The sequence below is a fragment of the Zeus faber genome (genome assembly GCF_960531495.2).
Source record: "Zeus faber genome assembly, chromosome: 7".
NCBI classification, from domain to species: Eukaryota; Metazoa; Chordata; class Actinopteri; order Zeiformes; family Zeidae; genus Zeus; species Zeus faber.
The window spans coordinates 9,468,214-9,483,967 of NC_137203.1; the positions used below are offsets into that span (position 1 = coordinate 9,468,214).

The following is a 15,754-nucleotide window of genomic DNA, read 5'->3' on the forward strand; positions in this document are numbered from 1 at the left end:
TCCCTGAAGCTGGGTTTGCTCTTCTGGCACTGCTTGGTGTTACAGGTACGATACCGCTTTCTTTCCCCAGTGCAGTACTTCCCACCAAACTCTGGTCTGTGGTAAAAAACAAAATAAGTAAAACTTGTAATTGGTGATATCTTAGTATTATTCCAATAGGGGGGAAAACAAAAGCACATTATGTGGCATGATGAAACATGTAATGAAAGATATACAGTAGAGTACAGTACGGTAGATCGATACATACTTTATTAATCCCTGGAGGAAAATTCAAGTGTAATAGCATTTAATATCAAAACAAAAAGCAATAATAATAAAGTATGTTATTATTATGACTGTTATATATTATTATTTATTGATTATTGCATTGGCAATATGCAGAAATCCTAAAAATAAAATAAATAAATGAGAAATACGTGATATATAATAAAACTTAAAAATAACTGAAAAATAGAAAAATTGGCAATATACACAAAAAAACCCTGAAATTATTTATTTAATTATAATTATTAACTATTCACACTCAAAAATACAACATTTTGCATATGAAGGATGGAAGGTTATTTAGGGCCAGGTCTCACTTGGGGCTGTTGCATTCCCTCTCAGCAGACTGCACTCCGGCTCCACACGTCCTGGAACAGTGCGACCAGGTGCTCCACTGTCCCCAACCGCCGTTCACCGTCTCCGGAAGCTTGCCCACAATCACACACTCTCCGGAGATACACCACTGAGGGTTGGAGCATTAAAGATAAGATCACACACACTAGTCCATTTGAATTGAATAAAAAGTCAATCGCCTTTAAGTGAACCTTCCTCCTTTAAGTACCTGGAACAGAAAGTGTTTGTTTTCATATTTTAATTAAACTGGAAAGAGGACTCTGCGCTCTTTCTACCAAGCAAAGGAAACAGACAAGAGTGGTGAGTTGGGGGCGTATTGTACCTTCTCGGGTCCGCAGCGAGTGCCATCGATGGGTGAGTCCAGTTTGGAGCGACAGGAGCCGTTCACCGAACACCAAAGAATCTGACAGACGTTCTGAAAGAAAGTCACAGCACAAAGTCAAAATGTCAGCATGAATTCACACAAAGGAATTTTGTCATTGATGGTATTTAATAGTTTATTCTATCAAATTAATTTAAAATGAATGTTACAATTTTCACATTGCACATTTGTGCATTATGACTAAGAATTTAAGATAATTAATATGAATTAATATTTAACCAATTTGAATTGTCTGTTTTGGAGAAAAGTTGCACCATTTCTGATTATGGAAAGTGATGCACACGCAAACTTGACGTACTGTACATCTCTTGAATTTGGTATTGGATGGCAAATAGCCTTGGAAACCATCAAACTGTTAATAATAATCAGTAGTTTTGTTCACATCATCCAGCCCGAGTGGAAAGTGTGCTCTCAATCCGGGGTGGAGGCGCGTGCGCGGTACTCACGTCCACCTCGGGGCAGAAGGTGGCGTTGGGGCCGTACTGCAGCTGGCACTGGTGGTGTATGGTGTAGCGGATGCCGAGGCGGGCCAGCGGGGTGGTCAGGTCCCGCTTGGAAGGACGGTCGTCCAGACAGAAGCCCCAACCACGACTAAAGGCGGAGAACAAAGATTATTATGTCCTTCAGCACCCTGCAAATGACTCTGTAACAGGCATCGGTTAGTCAATGCAGTTTCAGCATGAAACAGTCTGCAGTCACTTCCTTTTCCTCCACTGAACACAGAGGTTATTGTGTTGGACCACTGGACCATTTACAATGAGTCAATTCAAATCTTTCTCAGCCCGTCCATTCACGGGTTGTTTTACTCAAGGTGGGTCAAGTTACTACGAGGCTATAAATCCAACCCAATACAAAAATTTATATATATATGCTTGCGAGTGAAATTATTTTTGGCTTGTAGACGGACGTACTCTAGGAAGCGTGTGATGTACTCCTTGGAGCAGGGCGACCACGTGAGGGGCGAGCTGTCGTACATCAGCTGCCTGGACATGATGAAGGGATGTCGGCCCTCCAGCTCACAGTCGTTTCCCTGGCCATCGTGATGGATACCAAAGCTGCATGCAGACAGACAGACAGACAGACAGACAGACAGACAGACAGATAGACGGATAGACGGATGGACAGATAGACAGATAGATAGTCTTTTAATCCATGGAGGGATATTTCGGTGTTTAAAGCAGCGCACATCAAAACAAATAGGCAGCAACAATAATAAAACAATAAAAGGAGTAAAAAATAAAAATGTGAAAAAATGAATATTAAACCTAAAAATGAACAATTAACCTCTGTGTCAATAATTCACATCCTGCTAAAATAATGGAAAATTGTGCATGCATGCATAAATATAAATATATTTTCTGTACATATATTTCATGTAAACAGGGATGTAACTTTGAGGATTTTCAAAATGATTATTCCTCCCCATAAATGTCATTTAGAATGAAAATAATGATTTTTCATTTCATCTGATATTCAATCTTTAAGGAAACACAACAATTCCCACACACAGGGCTGGGCACACACACACACACACACACACCTGTGTCCCATCTCATGAGCGATGGTGAACGCTACAGGCAGACCAGAGTCCTCATTGATGTTGCAGCTGCGATGCGGCTGGCACATCCCAGACAGGTGAGACAGACCCAGAGTCTCACACGGTTGGTTCATTCCTGCGCAGATGTCTTTCCTGGGGGAAGAAAACACACCGCACACAGACGTTCGGGGGCTGTTCGTTTGCACAAGTGGTTTGTGTGTGTGTGTGTGTGTGTGTGTGTGTGCGCACGTGCGCGCGTGTGTGTGTGTGTGTGTGTGTGTGTACGCGTGTTTGTGTGCATGCATGCGTGCATGCGTGTGTGTGTATGTGTGTGTGTGTGTGTGCACGCGCCCGCATGTGTGTGTGGCCATGCATGTGCGTGCTGCACACTCATTCATGGGGACACACAGTCACACATGCATGCACAAACAACCACACACACACACAACTACAGACCGAAGTAAAGTGCAGTGAAGCAGAACACACAGAATACACTTGGATGTATGGTATGAGCTTTTTATTCTCCAGAGTTTAATGATGTTTTTGGGAATTTGTGTGTGTGTGTGTGTGTGTGGGGGGGGGGGGGTTTGCTTACCGCGTGACCAAAACCGCCACGTCATGATGAGCCGGGTGTGTGTCGCTCTGTGGGTTCAGGTTCTTCTGCCAGGCACAGAAACTTGCCAAAGTCGTGTCTGCATGGTGAACAATCTTCAGTCCTTTCTGCATGAAACCGGAAATTTAGAAATACCACCTCGCACATTTCCCCTTCATAAAAAAAACCACCCGAGCCAAAGGAAATTCTCCTTTCATTGCACCCCCACAGATGGAGATTGTAGGGTCACAAAAAAAAGTCTGTAGGGATTTAACAATAAGAACATCTGTGCTTATGAGGGGCACAGGGCACACTGTGGGCTAAGAAAGTATTATCAAAATATATAACTGTTCTAAATGAACACAGAGCCCACCCAACTCCATTGTTGAAATAAAAAGACACAAGGGACTTAAAATCAGTGATTATAATCCTGAAAATGTCGGAATTTGTATCAGTACTTATAATCTGCCTGGACCTGGAGTGATCAATAACTGTACAATGTGATACCAGTTTAAATTATTAATAATATATATACATTTAATAAAAAATGTATGTGTATACATATATGATTACAGCTGAGTGTTGTAAACAGGCTGCTGAAGCATTGTTGTTGTAAACATATTATATATTATTTAAGTAAAGGTCAAGTTACCTCTTCTCCCTGTAGCAGAATGAGCCGAACCAGGATGATGTGGATGGCGTTCCCAATACTCGCATCATGGAAGATCCCAGCCACCTGCCGAGGAAGAATGAGTCAGACCTGAAATCACCGACGTTGTCTTAGTGAGTGCACCTTCGACGAGGAAACCTCCTGTGGCGCGGGCGCAGGAATAGATATGTTGAACAATTTTTGTATTGTGGTATATTGAGCAGAGCGTGCCCCTAATGTCAAACACTGACTTGTATTTGCACTGAGCACTAACGGCTCATTCACCTCATCTCACGCCATACTTTATGACTATCGGCGTTTACTACTCGGATACTGCCACTGCAGCTTGAGAGATCATCAATAAGTCAAATTAAACAGTACGGTCCCGGCCAGGTTTCTCAGCTCCATCAAACTCAAACTTGTGAGTGTATTCTAGCTATAATGCACATTAAATCGCACTATTCCGTTTACATAAACAATTGTATAATTGGAGTATTGCACAAATGATGGAATTACTAGCTTACTCGATGATAGTCAGCTTAGTATATACAGTATATGTGAGGAATAACATATATTTATACTCCAGCAGAGCCCAGGTTTCCTGCTCACCATGTTCATGATGGTGAAGATGTAGGATTCCACGTTGTCGCTGCCGTGGTAGTCGATGAGTTTGGAATCGGCCACCACCATGGTCTCCACCCACCGCTCTTTGCTGACCGAGCGACGGGAGCGAGACCGGGCCACGTCATCCTCGTCCTCCGCCTCTCCCTGATGCTCCTTCTCCCAGCCCTCCCTCTCCCTCTCCACCTGAACCGAGTCGCTTGGGCCATCTACCGGACAGAATAATAACGGAAATTGACATCATAAATAACGAAAGGAAAACGCACGCGCGCACATGCGCACGCGCGCACGCACGCACACACACACACACACACACACACACACACACACACACACACACACACACACACACACACACACACACACACACACACACACACACACACACACACACACACACACACACACACACACCCTTCACTCCGCATGGGCTGGGCGTGGGCTGGGTCTTGGGGCTGCGTTTGGTTCTGTGCGTTTCCGTCGTATCTCTGGGGTAGATTACATGGGGCTCCGGACCCTCCAGTGGATCAGTTGCAGATGTCTGGAGCGGCTCGATGAAGAAGTGTCCCTCGGGTAAGGAGAAAAGTCCCTTCTGTTGACGACACAAACAAATACAAAAAATGTATTTAGGGAATTAATGGGAAAAGTCACTTGCAAAAGGCAAAAGGTCTTGCACTTAAAAAGCCTCTCTCTTTGCATCTTTACTCAAACTGAAATCTCTCTGCTTCACGGTCAAAACACACACATAGGAAAACGGTTGGTGTGTAGTCAGTAATGCAATTATCCCTCCATCAAGCAATAATAAAAAATAATCTCACTCCCAGCAATTTTCCCGACCCCCACCTATGAAGGTGAAAGGGCAGATTGCTATGATTTGAAGTCTGTAGAAAGGTCATTTCCACCAGAGACGACTCCATCATTATCCCTCATTATAGCCAGGAGTTCCATAGCACAACACACGGAACATGCATCCCTGCTACCTGCGCTGCTCCCCCAGGGCGAATTCTCCATCTGCCAAGTGTGTTTCCAAAGTATGCTGTGCATGTTCCTACTGGTGCGGGCTGTACCCACTCTGATCAGAGGCTGGCTGTTGAATCCATATGCATACAGAGACGTGCACGTGGAAACATGCACGCCCACACGCAGATAAGTCCAAAAAAATACACACACAAAATCTCATGCCAAACAGCCGAAGGAGAATGGGTATTCTTTCTCAGTCTGCTCAATGTTTTCTTAGTGAACTTGGTTTGTTTGTGTGTGTGTGTTTGTGTGTGTGTGTGTGTGTGTGTGTCTGTGTGTGTGTGCGTGCATGCCTGCGTGTGTGTGTGCGCGTCAAATTGAGTGTATGTCCAAACAAGCCCAGACTGTAGAGGGAGGAGCCCCTCTGCTCTCTCCTTAAGCCAACTCAAAAAATAAGAGAATGAAGGAGAGTTGGCTGGAGCCACAAAGACGGATGAAGGAATGTCTGTTTATCTATCTATCTATCTATCTATCTATCTATCCATCTATCTATCTATCTATCTATCTATCTATCTATCTATCTATCTATCGATGCATCTATCGATGCATCTATCTATCATCTATCTAACATCTATCCATCTATCTATCCATCTATGCATCTATCCATCTATCATCTATCATCTATGCATCTATCTATCTATCTATCTATCTATCTATCTATCTCTCTCTTGATTGATCGATCTATCTATCTATCTCTCTATCTATCTATCTATCTATCCATCCATCTATATATCCATCTATCTATGCATCTATCTATCTATCTATCTATCCATCAATGCATCTATCTATCATCTATCCATCTATGTATCTATCCATCTATCTATCCATCTATCTATCATCTATCATCTATCCATCTATTGATGCATCTATCTATCTATATATGTATGTATCTATCCATCTATCTATCTATCTATCTCTCTCTTGATCGATCGATCGATCAATCAATCCATCCATCCATCTATCTATCTATCTATCTATCTATCTATCTATCTATCTATCTATCTATCTATCTATCTATCTATCTATCTATCTATCTATCTATCTATCTATCTATCTATCTATCTATCTATCTATCTATCCATCCATCCATCCATCCATCCATCCATCTATCTATCTATTCTGTCTTTTTGCATCATGAAGATTTAAAAATAAATAAAATCAAGTACTGACTGTACATAGTGGCTGCAGAGACTCCCCTTTAAATCTCTATGTTGGAGAGCAAAGGAAATATTTGAAAAAAAACAACGAAAAAAAAAAAATACAATTTGAAAAAGAGGCCATACAAGGGACCGTCCAGCTGTTCGAACGAGGTTACCAAGTTTTCCCCTTTCTAGGTCACTCCAAGTCTTGCATACTGCACTGCAGTACGGGAGCCTCCGTGTCCGCATAAAATCTTCCGACTCTATTTATTTAGGGTTCTGGAGGGCCCGGGCTGTGCTCTCTGCATTCGGGGAGTTGAGGGAGTTCGAACGGTGAGCGCCGCTCACCTTGGAAATACTGTATTACAACACCTGTTGCAATAAATCTGACAATACGAAAAACAGAAAATGGATATGACGGGCCAAATAGAAGAAGTGCTTAAGAACTCGACTAATGCAAACTGTAGTACAGACTGCGATCCCATTTCACTGGATTTGGGATGTGTCGTCTCCTTTTAGTTGTTGTGCGTTCAACAGCGTGCTGCACAGCGATACACTTCTCGACGCTTTGAAACCCGAACGAAGCTCAGAATAAAGGAATCAAAGAGTAAAAGTCCTGCGCTGGGCCAAGGTTGTGTTTTCCTCGTCCGGGCTCGGATGGCATGATTGTAATGAGAGCAGCTTGTTCAACACTGACTCAGAGCGTGGCCGCTGGCCAGCGCCGGCCTGAGCTGCACGGGGCTCATACACAAAACACCCAGGGCTGAGATTTGTTCGAAAAAAACAAAACAAAAAAACCCTCACTTAAAAAAAAAAAAGCGCCTCGCGTCGGTGCGGGCATCTTAAAAAAAAACGGAAAGACGTGCGCGCTTTCCTTTTCTTTTCTTTCCTGCCGGTCCTCTGATGATGTACGTTCAAAGCTCGACTCGACTGGAGCGCTCGTCCGTTGCTTAACTACCGACGCAAACAAACGACAAAACGCGGGGGTCACCCTGAGTATGACGCGTGTTTTCCCCGAGTGTTATGATTCGAAGGGGGGGGTAGGGTCCCGAGCGTCCAATCGCGGGAGGCGGATTGAGCGGGATGGAATGCCACAGCGGGGGCCCGTCCAGGACATCTCCGGCGTCGCTCCGCATGATCAGTGTGATCTGGATACCGGATAACAAAATAAGAGTCGCGGCGCTGCGGCGCTGCGGCCTCGCCGACGCACTGTAGTTACGGCGTTACTGCCGGATCCTTAAATTACTGCCTACGGATCAGCCCTGTGATGTGGACGCCAGACAAACAACGACGCAAAGCCTTTAAAGCACCAAGGCAAGGCATTTGGTTCCCCCCACCAAATTGGAGGATTACTCATCCGTGTGATTTTCCTTCTAATTCCCGTGTGTTCTGCCAAATGGACGGAACCATGACTTGGACTTTCCCAACCACCCCGGCCGCCCCCGTCCGCTCTTCCGCCTTCTGTTAATCCCCCTCCTCTGTAAACCCAGGAGGGCTGCGTTGCGGGGGGGGGGGTCCGGGGCTTGCCAGGTGCCACGTCCAGGGGAGGTTACCACAACACGGCTCTGTGTTCTAAATACGCCGGGCCATGTGGAACTGCTTTACTTTTTTGTTTCCTGCTTCTGTGGGTTTTGTAGTGTGGGCCAAGTGGGCCAGGGCTAAGCTCTCTGCTCCGCCACGGAGCCCGGGTGGAAGTGAGCCCTGGGTGGATCCTTATGAGGACTTCTATGGCTTCAGCTCAGTACAGTTGATGTTTTTTTTTGTTTTGTTTTTTACCTCTAATGTTCACCACCGGTACCAATACCAGCACCTCAGCTTTGACGCTGGATTGTAAGTGACCATATATGACTAAAGGTCATATACCGCTTAAAAAAAAAGTCTGTTTCAAATTGTCTAAATTTGGCATTGAACGCCACAGAAAAAAGTAAAGCAGTGGTTTTCAATACCCAGCCCTAGACGCGGTGACTCACTACCCTTAACTCCACCAAATAAGTACAGTTCAAAAAAATAATTTGGTTTCAACCCTAACATGCCACCCCTTGACACGCCACTTTAATTGTTTATTTTTTTCTTTTTTTGGGAAAATAATTACACAGGAGGAGAATTTTTTTTTACCCCATAGCTAAAAAGATATTATCGCTTTCCCTCTAGTTAGCGAGAGAGAATATGTATTCAGAGAAGATAATACCAAACTAATGGGTCTGAACCTGCGCTCACTTGTGCGGTGCCTGAGGGGGTTAGGAACGCTTCGCTGGAAGAGCTTAGGAGTTGGAACGTTCCCTCGCCGAGGCAGAAAGGACCCCGACGCCTGCCCTAATCATCTCTGTTTCACTCCGGTCTTTGCTGCGTATATTTACGGGTAAAGGGAACGCGAACAGAAAAATTGAAAAAAAAAAAAAGCTCCAATAAAGTCGGTGTGGCACCGCAGAGCATGTACTGGTGCTGTTCTACTTGCACTAGCAAATTAGACCCTGGTTTTCTAGCCCAAAGTGTGTGTGCGTGTGTGTGTGTGTGTGTGTGTGTGTGTGTGTGTGTGTACATATGTGTGTGTGTGTATGTTCGTATATGTGTGTGTATGTATGTGTGTGTTTGAGTGTGTGTGTGTGCGCGTGTGTGTGGGCATATATGTGGGTGGATGTGTGTGTGTGTGTGTGTGTGCGTGCGTGTGTGTGTGTACGCGCAGGCACAACGCAATCAGTGTATGTTGAGGCCGTTCATTTAGCCGCAGAGACCACCGCGTGTCTTACAGCATTCGAAAGGTATGAGCCTGTTCCGTTGCCTGGGTTGACACTTGCTCCTCGCCAAGCCACTCTTTCTTTCTTTCATTAATTAAATTCAGTCGACCGTGTAAGACTATAGCTTCGAAAAAAATAAATAAAAAAAAGAGCCATTATCACCATTATCTCCCCCCGTAGCCGTATCTCTGAGACTGACACAGTTTCTAAACGCGTGTCTTTCAGAGCCGAAAGACAACGTTGTATAATGTGTATATTTTCCGTGTCTCCCGGCGCTCCATCCTCCGTCACCGTCCCCGGGGGCCACTGACCCCGAAAGGCAGCTGTCAGTTTCCTCCCACATCTGGCCGGCTGGTTCCTGCTGTTTCGCGGTCTCACTGTGGTCTTGATTGCTTTAAACCTTCTGACACGCAGGAATAATACTGACGCAGATCAGTGTATCGTCTCTCTCTAGGTACGGGGGTTGAACCTAATGTTGGAAGTACCACAGTTTTATGCAATTTAACCCTTTAGATGCCTGAAGACCAGGTGACGGCATTTGCTGCAAGAATAACAATTCATGGCACAAATTTTCCATTGTTGGATTATTGGTAAAAGTAGGTCACTAGTACGAATAATAAACCACGGAGTTTGTACTACGACCAGCGTACTCTTAAAAACTGCTACTACAACAGTTACAGAGGAGTGAGAGGCTGCAGCCCACGCGAACGTGACGGACGGACGGGAGGCAAGCCCTCGCAGGAAAAGCATTCTTTCCGTCACAAAATCAAATAGGCTACAAATATTCTTCACGGCTAAGAAAAAAAAACAAAAAAAAAAACCCGACACGCCTTATCACCACGGAAGAAATGCTTTGGTGTTCCCGGAGGCGTTTCCGGATTCGACCATTTCACGAGCGATCATCGCCATAGATCCTCAGCGCCACGACGCCGAAGGTTTCATGCTTTTCAAAGATGCTGTGTATCCGACAAAGCATACCATATTACCGTGACGTTCATTGATCAATGTTGAGAAAAATCTGGGTTGTTCTGGTCAAAGCGGCGGAGTAACCCAGCAAGAAAAGCTAGAAAAATGACCCGTGCAGCAACTGCAACGTCTTGGGCTTGCGATGCAATTCTGCTGCGAGAGAAGGTGTCGGTCATTCCGTTGAACGGACACCAAACCGCTCATATGGCAAGAAGCTTATAATCGTCTATTTCTTTCTCTGCTGAGCGGCTGTCTCCCATCCGCTTTGTAGTCGGAGGTTCACTCTACGGTTGGCAGTGCTGCACGAAAATAAGACAAATAAAAAACCAAGAAGCCATAAAGGGTCTTAGCTGAGGCCCTTCTGCAAACAGGAAGTCTTTGAAAGTCAGACCAAAAGAGCGGGCTCTGTCAGCCGCACTGCTTTGCTCAGCAGACTGTAACCGGCCATAACCCACAGACTGCACCGGCTGCCCCACAGATTTTCCGGCCAAGAGCCTTTGAAAGATGTTTTCATATCACTACATGATTAAATAAGTGCACTGAGCATGAAAGGAGAGACGGGGCTGCGCCCGATCTGGAGTTTTGAAATCGATGAAAGATCTGAAGGCTCAGGGCTTCCCGGTCTCCTATTTATGTCACGGGGCAGGATCTCTTACCATTCCTTTACAAGTGCTGATGGCAGCGACTCCCACTGACCGATTGGCGGCGACGGTGCCGAGCAGATGACAGAGGTTTCCCCCGGACGAGGGCCGACGCTCCGTCCCTCCCAGACTCCCGTTCCTCCGCTCCAGAACGTAGCCGTTCGAGACCAGGCGATGGTTGGCCGTCAGATTGAACATTAAAACCCGCCCTCTGTACGTGACCTGATAATAAACCCGCCTCTCCGCCGTCCCCGGGGGTCGCAGGTCACGCCTGACCCGCCCCGACCCGCCGTGGTGGGACAGAGAGTGGGAGATGAACTGTCCATCCTCGTCGGTTTTCACTGGATGGACGATGTGCAAATGGGACTCTGCCCCGAGCAGGTGACCTGTGGAGCAGAACAAAGAGGTATGGAGAAGAGATATTTCGGGGGGGGGTGCAAACCTTTTTGTCAACTTTTTTTTTTCTGTTTTTTTGTAGCTCCATTTTTATCTCTATCACACACCCACACACACACACACATACACTCACTTAACACTTTATTAGGAACACCTGCACGGCTACATATTCAAGCAAAAATCTCAGTGTTTTTCGACCACGGCATGATTGTTGGTGCCAGACGGGCTGGTTTGAGTACTTCTGTAACCGCTGATCTCCTGGGATTTTCACGCACAACAGTCTCTAGTTTACTCAGAATGGTGCGAAAAACATAAAACATGCAGTGAGCGGCAGTTCTGCGGAAGGAAACGCCTTGTTAATGAGAGAGGTCGACGGGGAATGGCCAGACTGGTTCGAGCTGACAGAAAGGTTACGGTAACTCAGATACTGTGGTGAGCAGAGAAACATCTGAGAATGCGCAACATGTCGAATCTTGAGGAGGATGGGCTCCAACAGCAGAAGACCACGTCGGGTTCCACTTCTGTCAGCCAAGAAGAGAAAGGTGAGGCTACAGTGGGCGCAGGCTCACCAAAACTGGATGGTTGAAAACTGGAAAAACCAAGCCTGGTCTGATGAATCTCTATTTCTGCTGAGGCACACAGGTGGTAGGGTCAGAATTTGGCGGCAACAACAAGAATCCATGGACCCAACCTGCCTTGTATCAACAGTCCAGGCTGGTGGTGGTGGTGGTATAATGGTGTGGGGAACTTTTTAGTGGCACACTTTGGGCCTGTTAATACCAATCAATCATCGCTTCAATGCCACAGCCTACTTGAGTATTTACCCATCTTCTAACAGCTACTTCCTGCATGATAATGCACCGTGTCACAAATCAAAAGTCGTCTCAAATTGGTTTCATGAACATGACAATGAGTTCAATGTTCTTCGGTTGTCTTCCCATTCACCGGATCCGAATCCAATAGCCTCCAAACCTTTGGGATGTGATAGAACGGGAGATTCAAGGCATAAATGTGCAGCTGACAAATCTGCAGGAATTGCCTGATGCAATCATGTCAACAATGACCAGAATCTCAAAGGAATGTTTCCAACATCTTGTGGAATTCATGCCAAGAAGAATTGAGGCTGTTTTGAGAGCAAAGAAAGGCTCTACCCAGTATTAGTACAGTGTTCCTTATAAAGAGTTCATGTGAAATACCACCCAATGAAAGTTTGCTATTTAGGCTTATGCAACAAAAACGGTCATATATTATAAATATACTGTCAACGGTATGAAATATGACATTGTAATTATAAAGGGGGAATCTACTTGCCAATCAATACTTTGCAACACTTATAGAATGTAATGCAAGTATTTTCGAATTATTTGGAATACCCCTTACACAACAAAAGAATGGACGCATATTGATTAATATACTGTCATGTATTAAACATTGTATCGTAATGCAAAGGAGTAATCTACTTATATTGTTCAATATACCCACAAAAATATAATATACTCATATAAACACACTGACCTTGTCCAGCATTGGGGGAAAGAAAGCTGCCGGAGTCTGAGAGCTCGCCGTGGCTGGCTGCCAGAAGGAAAAGCAGTTGCAGCAGAAAAAGGACCCGACTCTCCTGCGGACATTGCATATTTCATTGAAGCGAACCGGGAGCGCTAGTAGAGAGTGCGGGCCACTGGAGTGCCATTGGAGTTAGAGGTGTGGACACCACCGCGGTCCTCCTGGGTCCTGCAGGGGCCACTGGCATCTGCACGCTCCTCCACAGACACACACATGCGAACACACACACACACACACACACACACACACGCACGCACACATTCACGGGAGGAACCAGGAATCGGGACGTGCGGGAAGGAGAGAGATTCAAGTGAGAAGAGGAAGAGGAGGAGGAGTGTTTCTGCAGGATCTGGTTTCTGCAGGAGGAGGAGGAGGAGGGTGCAGAGCTGCAGGGCTGTGCACACCGGAGCAGACTGTTTCAATGGCAGAATATTAACCTCGGTGACGAATATTATCCTCACGTGTTACTGTTTCGTATTTAAATCTGTCCACTCCAAACTGCTGCTGTTCTGGCTTCCGGCGGCAGAGGAGGGGTGTAAGCCTGTATGACTCCAAACGTTGGCGTCGGGTGGAACAAGTGGCTCTGATCCGTCCCCTCCTTTCGGTGACTGAACGACACCTTCCAAGAACTCCCATTGTTAAACAGGACAAATCCAGGGGGGTCGTTCGAACCAGACCATCTACTTAAGTAAATGTCTCTTAAATGTACTCTAAGCATTAAATGTGAAGATACTTCTATTTTATTTGTATGATTTGGACATATATATAAATGGTGATATAAAAAGAAAAACCGAACTGAATATATTCAAGTAAATACAGATACTTGACAATTTACCCAAGTATAGTTAAGACTTATCTATCTATCTATCTATCTATCTAACTATCTATCTATCTATCTATCTATCTATCTATCTATCTATCTATCTATCTATCTATCTATCTGTCTATCTGTCTGTCTATCGGTCTGTCTGTCTGTCTGTCTGTCTGTCTGTCTGTCTGTCCGTCTGCCAACAAAGTGTACATTCTCAAAGTATACAGTAGTCACACCCACCTCCAGCACAATCCAGCACAACCACCCTCACACTTTTCCGGACAGAGCGAGCGAGAGAGGGAGAGAGAGAGGGAGAGAGGAGGGGGTAACCATAACAGCACCAAGAAGTCTGACTAACTGTGGTGTTCTGCTCCACAGGACACAACAAATCCCCACAGGACCAGACCAATCAAAGCCAGGACTGAAATTAAGCAATAAAGGGCCTTTGTTGGGGTTTTTTCCTTTTTTGTGTGTGTGAGTATGTGTGTTTTTGTTTTTTTTTACATAAGAACGAATATAGAACACAGTGGCTATTTCAGAAAGTACTGCCTTGCTGGAAATACCACACCCTCACACAAGCAACAGTTTGAATGACATATAGCATGTTGTTAACTGTACTTGTATTGTAATCAATACCAAGAATGGATACAATTAAGACAGACATCACACAAACTACTGTATAACTTATGTTAATTATATTAATATAGCATATTGTGGACGACAGCCACTAAATATGACATCCTGTTGAATGGGTATCGTTTGCCAACACACCAGATTTGTGTCTTGAAGGCGCTCTGGATTAGGTTCAATCAAATAACGAATCCTGTTCTTATCATTTCCAGAGACACTACCCAAACTGACCCCCTGACGTCCCCTGTTAGAGTAATGTGCAACAGACTGTGAAATGTCTGATCTTGGAAAATAATCAGGACCCTCTGTGAGTCATTGTTAGGAGAGGAGGAGTTGTTCAGGAGGACAGCACTACAGCATTCCTCATATTTCTTGAGCTGGTTAGACTCCGATGCACAAGGTATTATATCACTGTTAATTTACAGTATTTTAGGTTTTGCGTCAGTTTAAGCTATATATATTTTTCTCCTTTTCACTAGCCCAGGACATGTAAGCAATTGGGTCAGGGATAAATTTGTAACCCCTTATTTTAAAATTGTTCCTGTGTTCTTCTAATGTTGGGTTTTGCCCATTGATGTGGGTTAAGGAAGTGTGGCAGTGGGGAGTGGTTTTGGCGCCATCTGCAGGTGGGGAGAGCCGGCTCTAGCAACCATAAGGGGACGCAGCTGCAGGAGATTTGGGTGGCTAGGAGAGGGCTCAATAGCTGCGGCGGTTTCACCTTTCACCTGTCAGAGTGGCTGGGTTCCCGTTCCAGACTGCGCGCTACCTTTTTGGACGTGTACGTTTGTTTGAAAGCCAAACGTTTCCTTTAAATAAACCCCCAGCCTAAGCTGTTTTGGATTCTACCTGCCTCTAGGTCCATCTCTACCCTGTGACAGACAAGAGACTTGTTACTGGATGTTACTTAGAAATGTGTGTGGGAAGTGTTGTCACTTTGTGAAAAAATCAACTCGCCTGAATTGCCTGAAGTATAGGACGACAGAGTTAAACATTAACTTCATATTAATGTTTTTCTTGCAGTGTGCAATCCTCAGATCAACTTTATATTGTTCAGTGAACTGTATTCACTTTAAAGTTCATATTTAAAGGTGCAGCGTGTATAATTAAGTGGCATGTAGAGGTGGGTTTGCAGATGGAAACAATCTGAATTTCTAATCATCTGAAATCCAACTGTATAAACCAAGACAGCTAAAATTATAACAAGTATCATCAATGTTTCAGTGAATCTTGAAAGAGTGTGATAGAGTTGTCCACTATAGAATACCGTCAAATTACTGACATTTTCAATTGGGCATCTGAACAGTGTTGCCGTGATGCCAAGCACTGTGATTTCAGCAACAAAAACATTGACAGGTTTTTCATCATTGTGTCTACCTGTGGAGTAAACAAAAACATGCATGTGTGTATATAACAGAATAGGACAACCTCACTGCAACAGCCTTCAAGGAATCAGC

The 15,754-nt window shown here is 44.8% G+C and overlaps 1 protein-coding gene across 1 annotated transcript in view; it reads right to left on the reverse strand.

Annotated features, from left to right (window-relative positions):
* Nucleotides 1-13,138, reverse strand: part of LOC307232487 (A disintegrin and metalloproteinase with thrombospondin motifs 12-like) — a 27,425-nt gene extending 14,287 nt beyond the window's left edge. Inside the window, exons 1-12 of the mRNA XM_080003516.1 lie at nt 12,812-13,138; nt 10,916-11,286; nt 4,814-4,991; nt 4,388-4,608; nt 3,782-3,865; nt 3,133-3,257; nt 2,541-2,690; nt 1,912-2,055; nt 1,447-1,591; nt 941-1,033; nt 582-727; nt 1-96 (exon numbers count right to left, since the gene is read on the reverse strand). The exon at nt 1-96 is cut by the window's left edge and continues 74 nt beyond it. Coding sequence (XP_079859642.1) covers nt 1-96; nt 582-727; nt 941-1,033; nt 1,447-1,591; nt 1,912-2,055; nt 2,541-2,690; nt 3,133-3,257; nt 3,782-3,865; nt 4,388-4,608; nt 4,814-4,991; nt 10,916-11,286; nt 12,812-12,929 — 1,871 coding nt within the window. The 5' untranslated portion in view covers nt 12,930-13,138. The remainder of the gene's footprint in view (nt 97-581; nt 728-940; nt 1,034-1,446; nt 1,592-1,911; nt 2,056-2,540; nt 2,691-3,132; nt 3,258-3,781; nt 3,866-4,387; nt 4,609-4,813; nt 4,992-10,915; nt 11,287-12,811) is intronic.
* Nucleotides 13,139-15,754: the final 2,616 nt, after the last annotated feature.